The 17,779-nt window shown below is 39.1% G+C and overlaps 1 protein-coding gene across 4 annotated transcripts in view; it reads right to left on the reverse strand.

Moving 5' to 3' along the window:
* Positions 1–17,779, reverse strand: part of RALYL (RALY RNA binding protein like) — a 595,378-nt gene that overhangs the window by 91,174 nt on the left and 486,425 nt on the right. For all 4 annotated transcript variants that reach the window (XM_075826067.1, XM_075826069.1, XM_075826068.1 and 1 more), the window contains one exon: positions 9,698–9,773. In XM_075826067.1, coding sequence (XP_075682182.1) covers positions 9,698–9,773 — 76 coding nt within the window. The remainder of the gene's footprint in view (positions 1–9,697; positions 9,774–17,779) is intronic.

Here is a 17,779-nt window from a genome sequence, read left to right on the forward strand (position 1 = left end):
TAAATAGCCACAGGATATGCCATAAATGTCAGATAGATGCTGCTCCCCCCTCTGGGACCCACATCTATCTCCAGAACGAGGCCTCCTAAACCTCAGTCTAACTTTCTCGGTTCCTGCTGCCTCCTGGGCCACTTCGTAATTTCCAACCATGTGATCAGGAAAACAGCTTAGCTCGCTGAGCTATGCTGTTTTCATAAATCCCATAAAAGTGAATGGGAGTTACGGAAGCAGCGTAGCACGCAAGCTACGCTGTTTCCGTAACTGCCATTCACTTCTATGGTAGTTACAAAAACAGCGTAGCTCAGCGAGCTACACTTTTTTTGTAATTTCCGACAATGTAATCAGGAAGTGGCCCGGGAGGTAGCGGAAACTGAGAAAGGTAGAATGGGGTTTAGGAGGCCCCGTTCTAGAGATAGGTGCGGGTCCCAGAGGTGGGACCCGCATCTATCTGACATTTATGGCATATCCTGTAGATATGCCATAAAGTTCCCTCATGGGCAAAACCCCTTAAATCACACTATAATGAATACCACCCAATTCTTTTTCATAGTGCTGACCACCAGTAAGCAGTATCCCGCTAGATAAAGCAACAGTCACCGGTTAACCTTCACCCAGTGGCCCCATTTAGTCAAACCCCCATCACATTGCAGCTAAGTAACATTCAGCCCACTTCTTAGGCCCCTGTTTCTCTTTGCCACTCTTTACAATAACATGGTTGGAATGGCCCCCATCCCTTTGGGCACCCCAAATAAATTGAAAAGGTTGTTTTGCCTTTATCAACTAAGCTATATATTGGACTCGGTCATTTTTCATAGGAAATAAGACGCACTCTGTACATGAGGTGACGTTATTGGTTTTATACATTGGCATTGGCTCCATTCTCATGCTGATTGTTGGTTCTGGTCAAAAATCGTCTTCTTATTTGCGTGTAGAAGAGTCTGGCACGCTTTCTATCATTTCAGACCGACTTGTCTTCGGTGCCTTTGCATGTTGCTGATGTGTAACTTTTTATTATCTCTGTTAGATCAGCGTTAAATAGAACTGTCAAACAGATGTTTACATGCATTAAATGTGCCTATAACTAATGTGCCAGTTTTCAGGATGAAATGCTTCTCAGCAATGCTATTACGTTGCCTTGTGTCATCTCTACATGATGAGCTCTGCTTTATGCTGTTTGCCACAATTTGTCAGAATATTTATCTGTATTTTCTTTTAAATGACTAGTCAATGCAGAATATGTCATTACATCTGTTTACAACACATCAGAAAATGTGTGCATAGAAGGTACAGAAAATGATAAATCAGATTTTTTTTATTAAACGGGTTGTCTGTTATTCAACCCCCTGAAGCCAATTGGGGGGAAGTTCACCTTTAGCGATCCCACACCATCAAGTGATTGTCCCGCTTTCCTGAATCCTCCATACAGATAGTAAAGTTATAAATTAATTTCCGTTTTCCTTCTATTAGGGGGAATATGTAAGAACGTCAACCCCCAGTAGCTTAAAAACCCCCAAAAATAACTCTGCCAGAAATCAGCAGATATGGTCAGTGCCTTGGATGACTGTTCTTGTTTCTAGGAAGCCAGGAAAGGTAGGACATGCTTCTTTGGTCTCCTCATTGGGATCCATTGAGTAAATGCAATTATAGACAGGATTTTAGATTTGATAGGTCATCATACGGTATGTATAGGACAAATCTACAAGAAATCTCTCCTGGAGAACATGTTCCTTTAAGGTTATGCAAAAAAGAATGTAGAATAGTATTTATTTATTTATTATTACTATAAGTTCTTCGTTTGCTTTGGTTTTATGCAGATTTCCACTTTAACTGTCAATTGCAGGACAGCCAAGGCAATAGGAGGTATTCTGGTATACTGTTTTATTCTGCTGAATGTCTTCCATAAGTCTGCCTCTATGTACACAGAGAGTATACAACTTAAAGCGCACCTCCAGGGAAAAATATAAACTCACAGTGCTCTTTGATCCTCATGTTTGTACAGTGGAGCTTTTCCCTTCAAAGCTCATCTGTTTGTACAGGAGATCTCTCCTTTCTAATTTACCAACAGGAAGTTTTTATCATTCTCTGCCATGTTACCATACTTCCCAATAGCCCCCCTTTTGGAGAGACAGTCCCTACTTTCGACTCAATTCAAACTGTCCCTATTTGATCCTTTAGGCTGGAATCACATATGTCGTTTTTGATGTAGTTTGAAGTGCAATTTTTTCCGTCTCAAGGTATACTAGGATTGTCGACATATAGCTGAAGAGGCAAAGCGCTCGAGTGAGCATTTCTGCATGTTTGTTTTAGCAATCGGAGGGGGTTTCGTTAAGCGGGATCCCACTGATCAAAACTTCTGACATGCCACTATAACATGGCTAAAGTTTGCTGAAACGACAGTTACTCTTTATGGATAAGGGTTTATTTACATTACTTTTAATGCACGTGTTTGTTTTTTCAATTGTAAAACAAAATCTGTACCAGATTTCACAATACAAACTGCATGCATTATTAAATAGATCTCTCAGACCTGATGAAGCTGGTGTGCTTACATTGAAAATCTGTGTAAGAATGAGTGTATCATCGTTTTTTTCAATATTCTTCAACATTCTTCTGCCAGTTATTAAAATTGAAAGCATTTTATGAGACCAAGTATATGCATTATTTAATCTCAATCTCCTCCCACCTAGAGCTGACAGGTTCCTATCAGTGTCTCTCCTCCTCTGCACCATCCTGAAATATCACACATACTTAGTACAAGCTGTAGTTCTCCTTGCTTTGCAGTAAAAGAAAGCAACAGATGGAGATAGAAACTGTAATTCCACACTAAAACTGCTGCTGGAAGACAGGCTCTTTCACTGAAGAGCCAGGAAAGCTGTGGCTTGTACCAAGCAAGTGTGAGATTTCAGCATGGTGCGGGGGAGGAGAGACACTGATAATAGATTGTCAGTTCTATGTGGGAGTAGATGAGATCATGCATATACTTGGTCTCATACATATACTTGTCTCATAAGATACCCATTTTAATATCAGGCAGGAAAACTCTGAAAAACTATACAGCCATTCTTACATGGATTTTTAAAGTAAGTACACTAGATTTATCAGGTCTAAGAGATCTACTTAATAATGTATGCAGTTTCAATTGTAAAATCTGGTGACAGTTCCTCTTTCAATATAAAAATCTAATCAAACTATTCTCACTGAGGCTGCTAAGTTTCTTAAATATTGGGCACCAATGGTCTGGCTCAACTGTAGCATACAGTTCTGCTTCTTCTACCAGGGCTCGCAATCTATGTTCATTCTGTATACAGCCCCTATTTAAGTCAAAATGACCATATACATTGTAATTATGTTAGCAGAACATATTGCAGACTTATTCTAAATGGTAATATATGCCTCTCTGAAAGATATATGACAATGGAGGGACACTAATTGTTCTGTACCACTAATGTCCTGTGTATTTTGCATCGCAACATCAGTTACTGTTACCAAGCTGAGATAATTTTATGCATTTTCATTTTCTAAAATGTTGCCAATAAGTTATTTTAAGTCGGGTCTCCGTTTAAACACATTCTCATTTCAAATATGCACATCTGTTGCTGGGAGTTATTGCCGTAGAAATTTTACGAGAGGAAGTACATTTACAATCAAAACCCTTTTCAGTCACCGTCTGATGATTTTCCAATTCAACCAGAGTTTTAAAATATACTTACTCTGTGATTGCTTTTCTAATGTAGTCCCTTGTTTCAAAACCACCATAAGAAAATGTTGCACCTGTTTGAATTGCGCAGGAGAATTAAAATGTAAGGCACTAAAGTCATGAATAGTGAATAGGATGGGATTGCACTAGCTTTGTACTGCAACTACATAAAGGAATATTTTCTCTCTAAAGTATGGCGCCTCATTTTGGAACGTTATAAGGTTATCATTAAGTGGTGATCGAGCAGATTGCATCTTTATGAAAGCTGCAGCTCAGAATGAATGCGAATGTCAGACAAGAGATGTCGGATTTATATACGCATGCAATTAAAACTCCTGCTGTGCTGTTGAGAAGTAATGCACATGAATGGAACATTGTTTCTCCAAACACTGAACAGGTTGGATGTTGCTTCGGATCTTCTGCCTCCCATGTTGATCTTTTCACTTTTTGTCCCTAGACAAACACTATTTTCTGGGACTCTTATCGGTGGGGGTCTGACTCCCAGGATCTCTGATGATCAGCAGAATAAGGAGGGCCACTGTGCTTGAGCTCCCTTACAGTCCCGGACATGCTGTTGTAGCTGTGCCTGGTAATGCAGCTCTGTCCCATTAAAACGATAGAGCCGTCAAATCCCATTAATATTCATTCTCCTCCTATCATGTTTTTATAGGTTGGTGAGCTAATATGTTTCTATCAACATGTTATTATTTTGACATAGTTTTAATTATCTTACTTATAGCATTTAATCCTATTACATGAATACCATTTTTCTCATGGGAGGGGGGGGGGGGGGATGTAAGTAAGTGCCTGCCCAGTGTCCATATGAAATAATACCTTTTTTCTACAACATCTGTTATTCTGTAGCCTACTTCATCTAAGAGTTATATTGGGTTACAAATTATGTTTTGCTGCTGTTCTTCTTACACTTCAAGTAACTTAGTAGAGCTTTTCGGTTAAGATTGAGTCAATAGAGGGTAGTATCTCTTTCAGGATGATCATCTATTACCCAAAGTGGAGAGTAGCTACAAAGAGTATACAAAGGCAAATAGACCCAGGTAGCTGGTGGGCACATATATTATAATCAAAAACACTGACTTGCCAGAGGCAAGAAAACGTACATTATTTCCCAGATACCTAAAGCTAATATATGTTGTAAATAAAGCATAACTTTTATTATTTTAAAATAAAAAAGAAACAAAACAAACTAACCATTAATGATTAAAAATTATATTGCGGTCTAATAGCAGAGGTGATAGATACTATAAGTGTAGCAATACCGTTGCAAAAACGGAGGACTGCCTCCTATCAGTGTAACAATGATTTGTTCAAGACATGTATTATCCTCTGTATGCGGCTGCAGTCGGCATTCGTATAGTGAAATTAGAGAGCCGCAACTCAATTACAAATAGAACGCCCCCCCAACATGTTTCACCACTAGACGTGGCGTCTTCAGGGGTATAGGGGCTTCTAGTCTGCCGTTCCCAGCTTATTTGGGGCTGGAAATAAGTCCAAGAAGGACCAAGAAGGTTTGGTAGTTTTCGAGCCATGTTTATTTCTTTATCTCTTACTGTCATATTAATACAATTTAGCAAAAATAAATAGTATATTTCTTTAAGACTTAGCTTTAAATTACAATAAACTAAAAAAAAGTGTTTTCAAGTAGAAAGTAGATAATTGCTGCAGTCACCAATAGCAACCATGAGACAACAAGTGGCTAGGTACGTAGCGTCGGATTATCTTGAGATTTCGTATCAGGTTAGCAGCACCTCTCCAACCCTCCTAACTTTGCTTGTTCTCAATAACTTGCTCCTAACAGCGGTATGTTTATCCACGCAACCGCCATGAAAAGGGTGACCCCTGACACCAATCTTGAACCTTTTCCTGGTCCTAACACTATGTCCCTATAGTAGTCGGCCCCTCAGGGAGAACAACAACGTTTGTTCATGATTGCTATTGATGACCACAACAATGATCTACTTTTCTACTTAAAAACACATTTTTTTTAGTTTATTGTAATTAAAAGATAAGACTTAAAGAAACGATGACACCACCCTCCTGCATTATGTTTTAAAGGCGTATTATATTTTAGCTTTCTGAGTAGGCGGTTCTATTGAGTGATTGATGGCTATCTCTGTATGCACACTCATGAAACCAGAAAACCTATGGAACTACATTTAGTAAAATAGGTACAGTATTACCTTATTAACTTTGAGCGTGACTTTAGATCAGCACGTGTAGTCAAACAGCAACTTTTAATAACGCTAATATTACGGAATATAATTTACCGCGATTTCAGTCATTACTTTTAGAACTGCATGCACTTGTGTCAGTTCAATGGTCATTCAGTCATTCTCCCTCAAGCCTAATCAGTTGCTCTTTAAGTTCAACATCATGGACAGCTATCCTCACAGTCAGAGGCTAATCGCTAGTGACACATCTTACTGCTCGAAGCCGGTGGCAAGGAAATGTATTAGTGTTTCAGGAAACACTGTAATCATCGCTTTACACGCAGAGAGCTGATGGGTATTACATTTCGAGAGATATTCAAGGCCCAAATGCAAATGAGGCGATTAAACCAAGACTCCAAATTAAAAGGGTTCTTAAATTATTTTAAGATGTGAAGTTTTTGGTGCAAAAATATACATTGGACACATTTTCTATCACCTAATAATGTTCAGTTGCCAAGGGCTTAGTGAATGACCAGTTAGAGCCTCATGTTCACCAATGAAAAAGTGGTTCCATGTTTGCTGGTGCCTTAGATATACACTATCCACAATATACAGTATGTCAAGCTTATTTACACTGAACACTCCTTACTAAGCCAGTCGATAACAGAATGAAATAATATTATTTTGTTTTTCCTATCTCGGAATTAGCTTAGGACACCATTTCAACTTCAGGTTTCTTTAATACAAGAAACTTACCAACGGGACAGACATCTTAATATTAATATAATAATGCTGAACTAGAGGGTGCAAGTGAACCCACATAGCAACTTACAAAAACATCCCATCAGTTGGCGGAAAAATATCTTAACATATATGTCCCTCCTTAGTGTGAACTCTCCGTAATAACGATCGCTCGTCCCTTTACTTTAACAATCATTGCTCCGTGTGATAGGAGCAAATGAGCGATGATCAATGAGCTGTTTAGTTGATCGGCGCTCGTTTACACATCGGGCTATGTAATAGTACCTTAAATCTGGCCATACACAATAGATAGTTGTTATCTGAACATTCTTTTGAATCTTTCCTAAACATGGACTCACAAGTTTATCTCAATGGATAAAGAGGAACAAGCTGCTTCCCGCCAGAGACTTCCTAAAGTAGATTATCTCCCTGTGGAACATGCCCAATCCTAATTAACCCCCAACACCAGATCACCAATCTCCGCGTGAACTGACCCTAACAGTCCAGATCAAAAAACAATGACCATAGTAGGGACAAGATCATGAATTTAGACTTTTTTGGTTTTACTAAACCTTCTTTCAGGGTAGGACGTGAGGAAGCATCCCCTTTTACTGTCTGCTAGAGCCACTGGGGTAAATTCTAAACAATTATTCAGAATTCTAAAAAAAAAACAACAACCTGGAGCTGCCCAATGGAGAAAAGACGTGCCCATCTCTCCCTACTTCAACAACCAGGAGTTCAAACCCATGTTTTTCTATAAAAAAAAACATAAGCAACGAAAGGAACAGGTTCCTGGCACCAAAAGGAAGATTTACTTATATCTGGGTGATATTCACACCTTTGCTTTTGTTTAGCAGCCACATCGATCCACAACATGGAAGTGTCTGATTACTGGCAGTCCCAAAAAAAATAACCGATTTCTCTAGAAGTTGGAGCATCCGCCATTACAAGTAAATTCAGCTCGATGGAGAATAAATTAATGACAAAAGAATTATTGTCACGTGTCCCTATGTCCGTCATGACATTTACTTGCTTTGGACATGCAGCTGGTTTTATCGCAAAGTGATATTTCATGTTAATGATGAAAACTTGTACTTTTCAGAATCTTTATTTGAAATTGTAGTTGGATGGTTCAATACAACATACATTTCTTATGCTAATATATTAGCAGCTGTTCTCAATGATTATGTTCCTGACAATATAATCTGTAATCTGTTTTGATAAATTGGTGTAATTTCTTTTGATGAATGTGTCTGCAGCTTTCCTACCATGTTGCACAAACAAAATTACAAGATGTTAAATCACAAAAATTAGCGTTGACTGTGATAGGAATTTTCAAAATAGTTGCATGTATCTTCCAAAGCACAAACTTTATTTAAAGAGATTTTCCTGGTGAAGACAACCTTTGGACAAATAACCTATTAGAGCATGTTCCCACAGTGCAGTTTTCCCGCCGGATATTTTTTTAACCAAAACCAGGAATTGAACCTAAACAGAATATATAAAGGAAGGCCTCATAGGTCTGCTCTCCTGGATCCAATTCTGGTTCTGGCTTTTTGGCAAAATCTGCAGCAAATCTGCTCCGTGGGAACCCAGTCTTAATCGCTGCTAAGGGCCTCACTCTTTTGTCTACAACCAAGAGCAGACATCCATTTATTTCAATAGATGCCGTATAAACCCTAATTTTGACTTTCCTCTGCAGGCAACAGGCGATTGCTCAGGTTCATAGCAATGGGAACCCTGAAACCAGTTACTGGATAACCCTTTTTATGTTATTCTTGGACCTTCACATTAACCTCTATTAGACGGAGTGGAGAGCCATCACAAAGATCTTCGCACTCCTTGAAAATTAATTTCCGGATGGTCTTTTATGGATAATGGGTATGCTTGGTTAAGCTTTTCAATAAAACACTTGAACTTTCATGCAATTTTTGCAAAAAGAAATCATTGTGTGTCGCAAAGTTGCATGAAGGAGTTCATCACTGCATCCTACTAGGTAGCGAACATTCACTTTTCAGTGTATTTAATTCCTATTTTTTCTTTATAATATGTAACTTTTTTTAAATTTAGAACTTAAAACCAAATATAGAGTTTGTTGAGTTCTGGTGATTTTGTAAAGATGTGTATAGACATAGACATAAGCGACATGTATGAACAATGCACATCTTGAATTTTTATTTTAGGAGGTGTGCATCGAATCTGTCTTTGGGCAATAAACAGGAATGTTTATACATTTTCTAGAAAAAAAAAATATGCCCTAGATGAAAGCACCAAAGATTGTAAAGTGCTTAGAGACATTTTGATACTGGTGTTTACTTTTGGCCAATATATGGCTGTGGAAGTATAATAAGAAGTGTTTTTTACATTTCAACTTTTATTTGTAGATTTCATAAGTGTGAAATTTGTCCTGGCTTTCAGAGATGCAAAATGTCCAGAAATACTTGGCAGCAAATTTGAATTTTTTAAGCCAAAAAAACAGAATTGGATCCAGGAGTGGAGACACTTTAAGGCCTTTCTTTATATATTTCTTGTTTTTAGGTTCCTTTTTCTGGTTTTGGCTTCAAAAATACATGCAAAATCTGCACTGTGCGAAACAAGGCCTTAGAATGTAATGAAAATGTGTAGCAATATGTTAAGCATTAGCTGCTATTATTTTTATTTCTTAATGATTTTTATGCATCAAGTTCCTAAGGGAAGTTTTTCATTGCATTAATGAAAGTTGGATTCAATGGGCTGCTCTGGATAAAGAATTTTAATGAGAATTGTGTCTCTATGAATGCACGCCAGAAAACCAGTCAAATGGTGCGTTCCTGGGGTAGATCACTAGAGCGTATGTCGTTCTTAGGGAGGGGAGTAATCATTCTTATTTTTTATCTTATGATAATGTCCTACATCATGGTCAGATAAACTCAATTGTGCATTTTACATTTGGATTCTTTAAACAGTTTTATGTCTCTCAGAATACAATGACTTTATAGGTGTAAACTGAGGTCTTAAGAATGGCATATAAGTATTATCCTGTAACTTCTCCCTCTTGTTCCACAAATCCATAGAAAAGAGCAAAAGGTGTCAATAAATGTTATGGACATACCTGTATAAAGAGGAAATTGGCCTTTTACTTGCTAGTTTTGGTCTATAAGGTTTCGGTTCTCCAGCCATGTTGATGTCTGCAAGAATTTTGAGAAAAAAATGTATTAGAAAAAACAGCACATAAAACAGAACACATAAATTGTCAGTAAGAAAAAATATGTAGAAATTGATTATTTATTTCATTGATCTGTAGGTACAGTTTAGATCTCCCTCTGTAGCTTACAGGTATGACTAGATTTGAATGGGGGACTAAGGGCATGACCAGACGTGGCGTATTTCTTCCGCCACTGTCCGCATCAATTCCGCACATAATCTGCGTTGCAGATTCTGTTGCGGCTCTGCCTAAAATGGGCATTAAATTGATGCGGACTAGAGAGAAGGGACAGCCCTTTCCCTAGTAAAAATAAAAGAAACTCATACTTACCCGGCCGTTGTCTTGGTGACGCGTCCCTCTTTCAACATCCAGCCCGACCTCCCTGGATGACGCGGCAGTCCATGTGACCGCTGCAGCCTGTGATTGGCTGCAGTCGTCACTTGGACTGAAACGTCATCCCGGGAGGCCGGACTGGAGGAAGAAGCAGGGAGTTCTCGGTAAGTAGGAACGTCTATTTTTTTTACGGGTTGATGTATATTGTGATTGGAAGTCACTGTCCAGGGTGCAGAAACAGTTACTGCCGATCGCTTAACTCTTTCAGCACCCTGTACAGTGACTATCTCCTGACGTCGCGTAGCAACGCTCCCGTAATTACGGGTGCACACACATAGTCACCCGTAATTACGGGAGTCCCATTGACTTCTATGGGCCTGTCCGTGCCGTAGTAACGGCCCGTGATTACGGGGGTTTTTACGTTAGTGTGCATGGGGCCTCAGTGTGGCTGTAGACCTAGAAATACATAGGTCCAGCCAAAATAAAGAAATGTCATGTTTGTAAAACCAATACGCTACGCAACACACATAACATCTGCGGACTTCATTGCGGAATTTTGACTGTCCATTGAAGTCAATGGAGAAATTACGCAATGAGTCCGCAAAAAGTCCGCTACACGTCCGCAACAACCAGTGTATGCTGCGGACTCCAAATTCTGCATCGCAGCCTATGCTCCGCAGCGGAGTTTTCCACAACGTGTAAACGAACCTAACTAAAAAGCTGTGGAAAGCAATGGAGAAACGTGTAGTCTGCGGATTTCCGCAGCGGACTGTCCGCAGCGGAATTCCAGAGCAATTCCGCCACGTCTGGTCATGCCCTTACTGTAGCAGGGGTTCTACGGTGCAGATACAGAAGAAAGTGGCTACAATACTAAACTCATGAAATGCACTCAAAATACCGACATCGTATACGTTTTCAGTTTGCAATCAGTGGCGCTTTTGCAGTGACCACTGGTGATGACCTTATCTTAGGTGGCATGTCACTTAAGGCTGCGTAACAATGAATAAACAATGTTGTTAACTAGTGGCCCCCTGTATTTGTCTTCCATCAATGTCCCACCTGTCTGATGTGAGACTGTTATTGAGAGAGGCAATAAGAGTAGAATTTTCAGAAAATAAGATTAACATGACCAAATCTAGACAGCTTTGTGCCAACATCGATGCTGTGACTAATGGTAAGCAAGTAATATGTATCTGACCGGTGTAAGAAGTCTGAAGCGATCAAAATCAAATTATAACTGTTAGGAGATCATTTGATCATCGTTTACTCTGGAGAAACGAGTAAACTGTAGTTCACATTAATCTATAATTTGTGTATATCATGTTTAAAGCAAAAGTCACAAAACCATCCTGCAAATTCTAATGTACACATTCTTGCAAACAGTTGTCTCTCCAGACGTCAGGATCTTGCAGGATTCTATATGGATGCATTGATTTGTGTCAAAGCATTGTGAGCACTGATTCAATTTTATTTTTATTTTTTTTACAGAAAATAGGACCTCAGATTATGTTTTTCTTAAAATCATATTTTAGTTATATCATTAAGTCCAGGAGCACCTAAATCTGCGGAATTTGGTGTCCGTAGCATACACTGGCTGTTGCGGACGTGTAGCGGACTTGTTGCGGACTTATTGCGGAATTTCTCCATTGACTTCAATGGAGATTCAAAATTCTGCAATGAAATCCGCAGATGTTATGTGTGTTGCGTTGCGTATTGGTTTTACGAACAGGATATTTCTTTAGGCTGGGTTCACACGACCTATTTTCAGACGTAAACGAGGCGTATTATGCCTCGTTTTACGTCTGAAAATAGGGCTACAATACGTCGGAAAACATCTGCCCATTCATTTGAATGGTTTTTCCGACGTACTGTGCAGACGACCTGTCATGTACGCGTCGTCGTTTGACAGCTGTCAAACGATGACGCGTAAAAATACAGCCTCGTCAAAAGAAGTGCAGGACACTTCTTTGGACGTTTTTGGAGCTGTTTTCTCATAGACTCCAATGAAAACAGCTCCAAAAACGGACGTAAAAAATGCCGCGAAAAACGTGAGTTGCTCAAAAAACGTCTGAAAATCAGGGGCTGTTTTCCCTTGAAAACAGCTCTGTATTTTCAGACGTTTTTGGTCACTACGTGTGCACATACCCTGATTCTTTCCTGGACCTATGTGTTTTGAGGTCTATAGCCAGACTGAGATGAAATGTTTTAAAAGAGAGCAGGAAGTACTCTTCACCTGAACACGCAACAGCTAATCCGCAGCAATTTACTGCACATTTTAGGCAAAGCCTCAACAGAATCTGCGACGCAGATTATGTGCGGCATTGATGCGGACAGTGTCGGCAGAAATACGCCACGTCTGGCCATGCCCTTATAGTGGTTATGACTGATATGTGCGTCATCCACTGAGTGCTGAGGACTGCCTGCAAGGCATTATGGGGAAGCCCGCCTGGCCACCGTATGATTCTTCTTCTCTGTCTTCTTGTCTTCTGATCTGTAAAATGGCGGCTGACCTTTTGAGCGATTCGCGTTCAACGAACCCCAGGAGTTTCAGATACGTGAAAAACCCCAAATTTTTGGGAAATTTGTAATGAATTTAAATCATGGTGAATTGATTCACTTATCTCTACCACTAAATAATCCACAAAGAACTCTGGAAGACGCCAGATGGCAAGACTTGATAATGTACTTTTTATTGATGCCCTCAAATGCGTGTAGTACTGTTCTATGCCCATTATTGACCTCCTCACAAGTCATTTTCTACTTTATTTACATGTAGCTGTCAAGTTTGTACTTGGAAATATTGATCTACAATCTGGACGAGTATTTGCTAGTAATATACTGAATATCACATATCTGGACAAACTTGAGCTATGGAAAAATTTTAATTTCCTATTGTATTCTAGCATTGGGTCGCGAGTTCCTGTGGATTATTTTGTGGCTTGCTTACTTGTATTTATCAATACAGTAATCTACATTCTAATTAGGTATTTGCAGGACAAGTTAATTGCAGTCTAAATTCCTTTCACCGTTGAATGATCAAACGCTCCTGCCGGTAAAGAAGACATATCTGATTATACCGTAACACTACACTTTTTTTAATGTCGTTCTTGTCAGCTATCTATCCTAACAATAAATAAAATATAATTATTGGTTTCTGCTAAGCACACTATGAGAAGATATTCTGCTCTGTTGCTGTTGTTGCAACGCTACCCCATTCATCTTTTGCTCATCTCGCAGAATGTTGACAGTAGGTGCTTAGTCCATGCATGAACCTTCATAAACCTTGTATCATTGAGACGAAGAATGAACGAGTAATGGTAATGATTGCTCTCTTTTCGGTAGATGGTTAATTTGACAAATTACTTTTGATGTTTCTTGTTACCAGGGTGATTTTTTGGGGTGAGACAATTTAACCTCTGTGGTACTTCTTGAGAGGAAAACATCTACTTGTATTTGTGAGCAGATGTGCCTTTATCTGCGAGCAAGTGGCATGAAATTGACCATATTTAATCTCTTTTTGCTTTCTATTTGCTCTAAACTTCTTGAAGTTATATATGAAATTTGCACCTTAAATTTAGATCTTTAGAAAGTGAAATAATTATCAGTAATCTGACTTTCTACCACTTCAATTTAAAAATCACCTTTCCGACAAAGGAAATGTTAATCACATGTAACAATCATTTTTTGGAACACAGTTCAGACATAGACCATATTAGTGTTTCATGTATCCAGCTGTTCCATGCATGGCTTTCTCTTGAAGGTCAAATTTAATTATCTCATAATTTGATACACTAGTGTAAGAGAGAATAATTTATGCTATGAGATTACACATATATATATATATATATATATATATATATATATATATATGTAAAAAATAGCTTTACTGTCTACTATTAAATGATAAATACTGAAATCTATAAAGATACTTCTGTATACAGATCTATAATGATAAAGTCATGTTTCTTTAATATTTTGGATGTATTAAAAATAAGAATGTGCAGCTCTTGAACTAAGCATCTGACTATAATGATATATTATAAGATGTATATACAGTAGATTCTACACAGTCGGTGTATAGTGAGCGGACAAATGGCACCATTCAAAATAACCGACGTGAAAAATGCGGAGCGCCACATGCCATTGATGTGAGGTGAACGTCGGCTACGAAGGTCCGCGAGGGCAGAACAACAAGCTACAGGGGAGCAGCTCACTGTGAAAATCAACCAGGGGTTACCAGACGTGTGTCTAAAACAACAGTTCAGCGAACCCTACTGCGTATGGGGCTCCAAAGCAGACGTATGGTCACTGATCCTATGCTAACAAAGGTGCATTGGAAATAAAGGCTTCAATTTGCACGGCAGTATCAGAATTGGACCACCGATGATTGGCAAATGGTTGCCTTCTCCGATGAGTCATGTTTTCTGCTTCATCGAACAGATGGACGTTGGCGTGTCAGGCGAGAAACATCAGAGAACAAACACCCTGCAACTTTTGCTGGAAGAACACAAGCTGGTGGCGGCAGCAGCGTTTTGGTCTGGGGAATTTTTTCATGGCATTCTCTGGGCCCACTCATCCATGTGGAAGGCACTCTGAACCGACTTGGGTATGAATCCATCGTTGCAGATCACGTCCACCCATACATGCTGTTTGTCTTCCCTGGGGCAGATGGAATCTTCCAGCAAGACAATGCGACATGTCACATGGCTAGAAATGTCTGACAGTGGTTGGAAGAGCATAACCAAGTATTTCCCTGGCCCCCTAATTCGCCCGACTTTAACCCAATTGAGCATCTGTGGGACCACCTCGATCGTCTTATCCTATTATTTTGTGTCTACAGCTCCTATGCAGACCTATATGTCTCCATGGTAACAGACTACAAACAAACAAGCAAACCATCCATAAGTAGATACACTTTGCGGTCATGTTTCGTTCTATCTGCCCCCAATTGTTTTGTAACCTACTAAATGTACATTAGTGAGAAGTAGGGGACAGGTGGAGGGGAAAAGGACTGAGAGTTTGTAGTCTATTACCATGGAGACACATTGGTCTGTATAAGAGCCGATACACAAAATAGTAGGAGATTTTAAGTTAAAATTATTAGTAAATTAGCTTTTTTATTTATTTCCAATTACTTGGAAGTTAAGGGGTAATTTCCATCTTCTAAAGTGATGGCATAACGCAAGTATAAGCCATCGCTTTATGATTGGTGGGGGTCTGACTGCCAGGACCTACTCGGATCCTGAGAATAAAGAGGCTGCAGCACTGTTTTAGTGCTATGTCCCCTTCTAAAGTTTTCCTGTACAGTGGCGCTGCTGGTCATCCGGCTGTACAGAAAACTGCAGCCAGCCCCATTCACTTGAAATGGACCATAATGCCATTCCCTGGACTGTGGAGAGATAAACAGTGCGCCAAAACCTTTATCCCTCACTGTTAGCAAACCTGGGCGAATTACACTTAAGTCAATGAATCGTGTTCTTAGTTTGACAGAGTCATCATGAACACATGATGTCTCAAAATGCACTTTTTCTAATCTTATAATCTCCGTACTAAAAAACATCATTTATCATGATATCACTCCGATAAAAAACCTTGTATAATTATCAGAAAAAAGCTGAATTACCATTTGTTAGCAGCTCATAGAAATGTAGGTAAAGATTAGAATGGTGATCTACGGGCTGGTATATAATGGGTAGAGAAGAGTAAAGGGGGTTTTATACTGTGCGATTATCGGGCAGATGAGCGTTCATAGAACGCTCGTTGCCGGTAAATGCCCTGTGTAAACAGGGCAGTAATCAGCAGATGAACGAGCAAACTCTCGATTATCTGCTGGTCGTATAGTTTTAAAAAAGTTAAATATTATCGTTGTCGGCAGCTGTAAAAAGGGAGACGCGCTGCCGACATGATAATAACGTATGGGGACAAGCGATCAGAGTAACGATCGCTCGTCCCCATCCATAGCTCCGTGTGACAGGAGCAAACAAACGCCGATCAACGATATCTCGTTGATCGGCGCTCACTGCACCGGCCGATTATCGGCCGGTGTTAAAGGGCCTTTAGTTTCTCAATGTTTCATACTGAATCCAAGAATCCTGATGCAAACACTTTTCAAACTGTCCATAAACTCACAACCCCCAGACCTTTTCAGTGCTCTCCCTTAATATCTGGGGTCTCCTTCAGATCTGACCCTCATCTTTCATACAGCAGTCATGTCTGTACATGTATCCTCTGAAAAGTAGAGTGCTGCGTAATATGTTGGTGCTATTTAAAGATTATTATTATTATTATTGAGAGACAATTCAACTCAAAACCAGAGAAAAAAGACCATTGTAAATATAGAGTAGCAAGAAACAACATTGCAAACATTTGCAGATAAATAATTCAGTGCAAAATTTGACGCTAGTATTATGAAAACTACCACTGTTTGGGGGCAAGGATATATAGCGAGTACATATGCTCATAACTCAGGGTTCCTATGGCAAGCCACGCAGATGGGGGTTGTAAGGCACCGTCACAGTTCTAGCTAAAGCTTCTTCCTATAAGATTTACTGAATATATGTAGTAAAAAAACATTTTATGGGGGGGGGAAACTGCGGAACAGTAAAGTCCTACTCAAACTAGGACTTCAGTTGTGGGAGGAACTAAATCATTTCATAACTTATATCCATAAGCTTTTTCATAACCATTCATTACCAATTAATATAGTTCAGACCTCTCTATAGTTCAGATAATCTCTTTGCTGTGTGTATGCAACATATTGAGAAGATCTTAAGTGCTATGGTGTATTTGAAAGAAAACACATTAAATTGTTATCTAAGAGGGGGATCTGCAGACTCTTCAAAGCACCAGGGAATAGATTCGAAAGCAATCATTCATCTAAAGCAAGCAGAACAAAAACCTATTTACATAAGCCACAGGCAAGATACATTATAGCATAAGACATATAAATAAATAATACACAATGGATTATGCATTGCATGGGATTTATTTTATGTTTCAGCCCAGTTCAGACCTTCTATCATTGAGTTGCACAGCTTTGCATCCAACCACAGTGTGAAAAATGCAATACTTGCGATTCCTATCATCTTACTGGAAATGTAGAGCGTTCCCATTTGTATTAGCTTCTCCACTTTCTCGGATAATCCCTGCTACCAGTTCCACCAATAAAAGAAACCATTCACAATGCAGCTAAGCAGCTTATGTATATTTTTCCAGACAATATAAGACCTTGTTTGATTAAAACTGGAAGGACAATTTTGTAAACTTTTCCTTCCCTGTTAGATGTGTCCTCGGTATTTCATTTAAAAGTAAATCACAGCAATAAAACGTGGGAAAATAATCTGGCCACAATACCAGGCGACATATACAGCCATAAAGTTAACCCATAAATGCCATTTTAAAAAAATAAAAATAAAAGTAAGGTATCACCCAATACAACCTTTTGAAATATATTTCTTTTTTTTTTCTAATCCCTCCTGTTTTTGATTTAAAAAAAAAAATGCATGCAAAAACGCTACCAAAACTGACATGTGGGAAGCTTTATTCAACCTCGGAATTTGTACAGAGCTGGAATATGACCATGTGCATGAGGACTTACTGTTGGGTCTACTAAAGATCACAGATGTGCCCAGTAAATTGTCTAATGGTAATTTAAAG

Source organism: Rhinoderma darwinii, chromosome 5, assembly GCF_050947455.1.
Source record: "Rhinoderma darwinii isolate aRhiDar2 chromosome 5, aRhiDar2.hap1, whole genome shotgun sequence".
Classification (NCBI taxonomy): domain Eukaryota; kingdom Metazoa; phylum Chordata; class Amphibia; order Anura; family Rhinodermatidae; genus Rhinoderma; species Rhinoderma darwinii.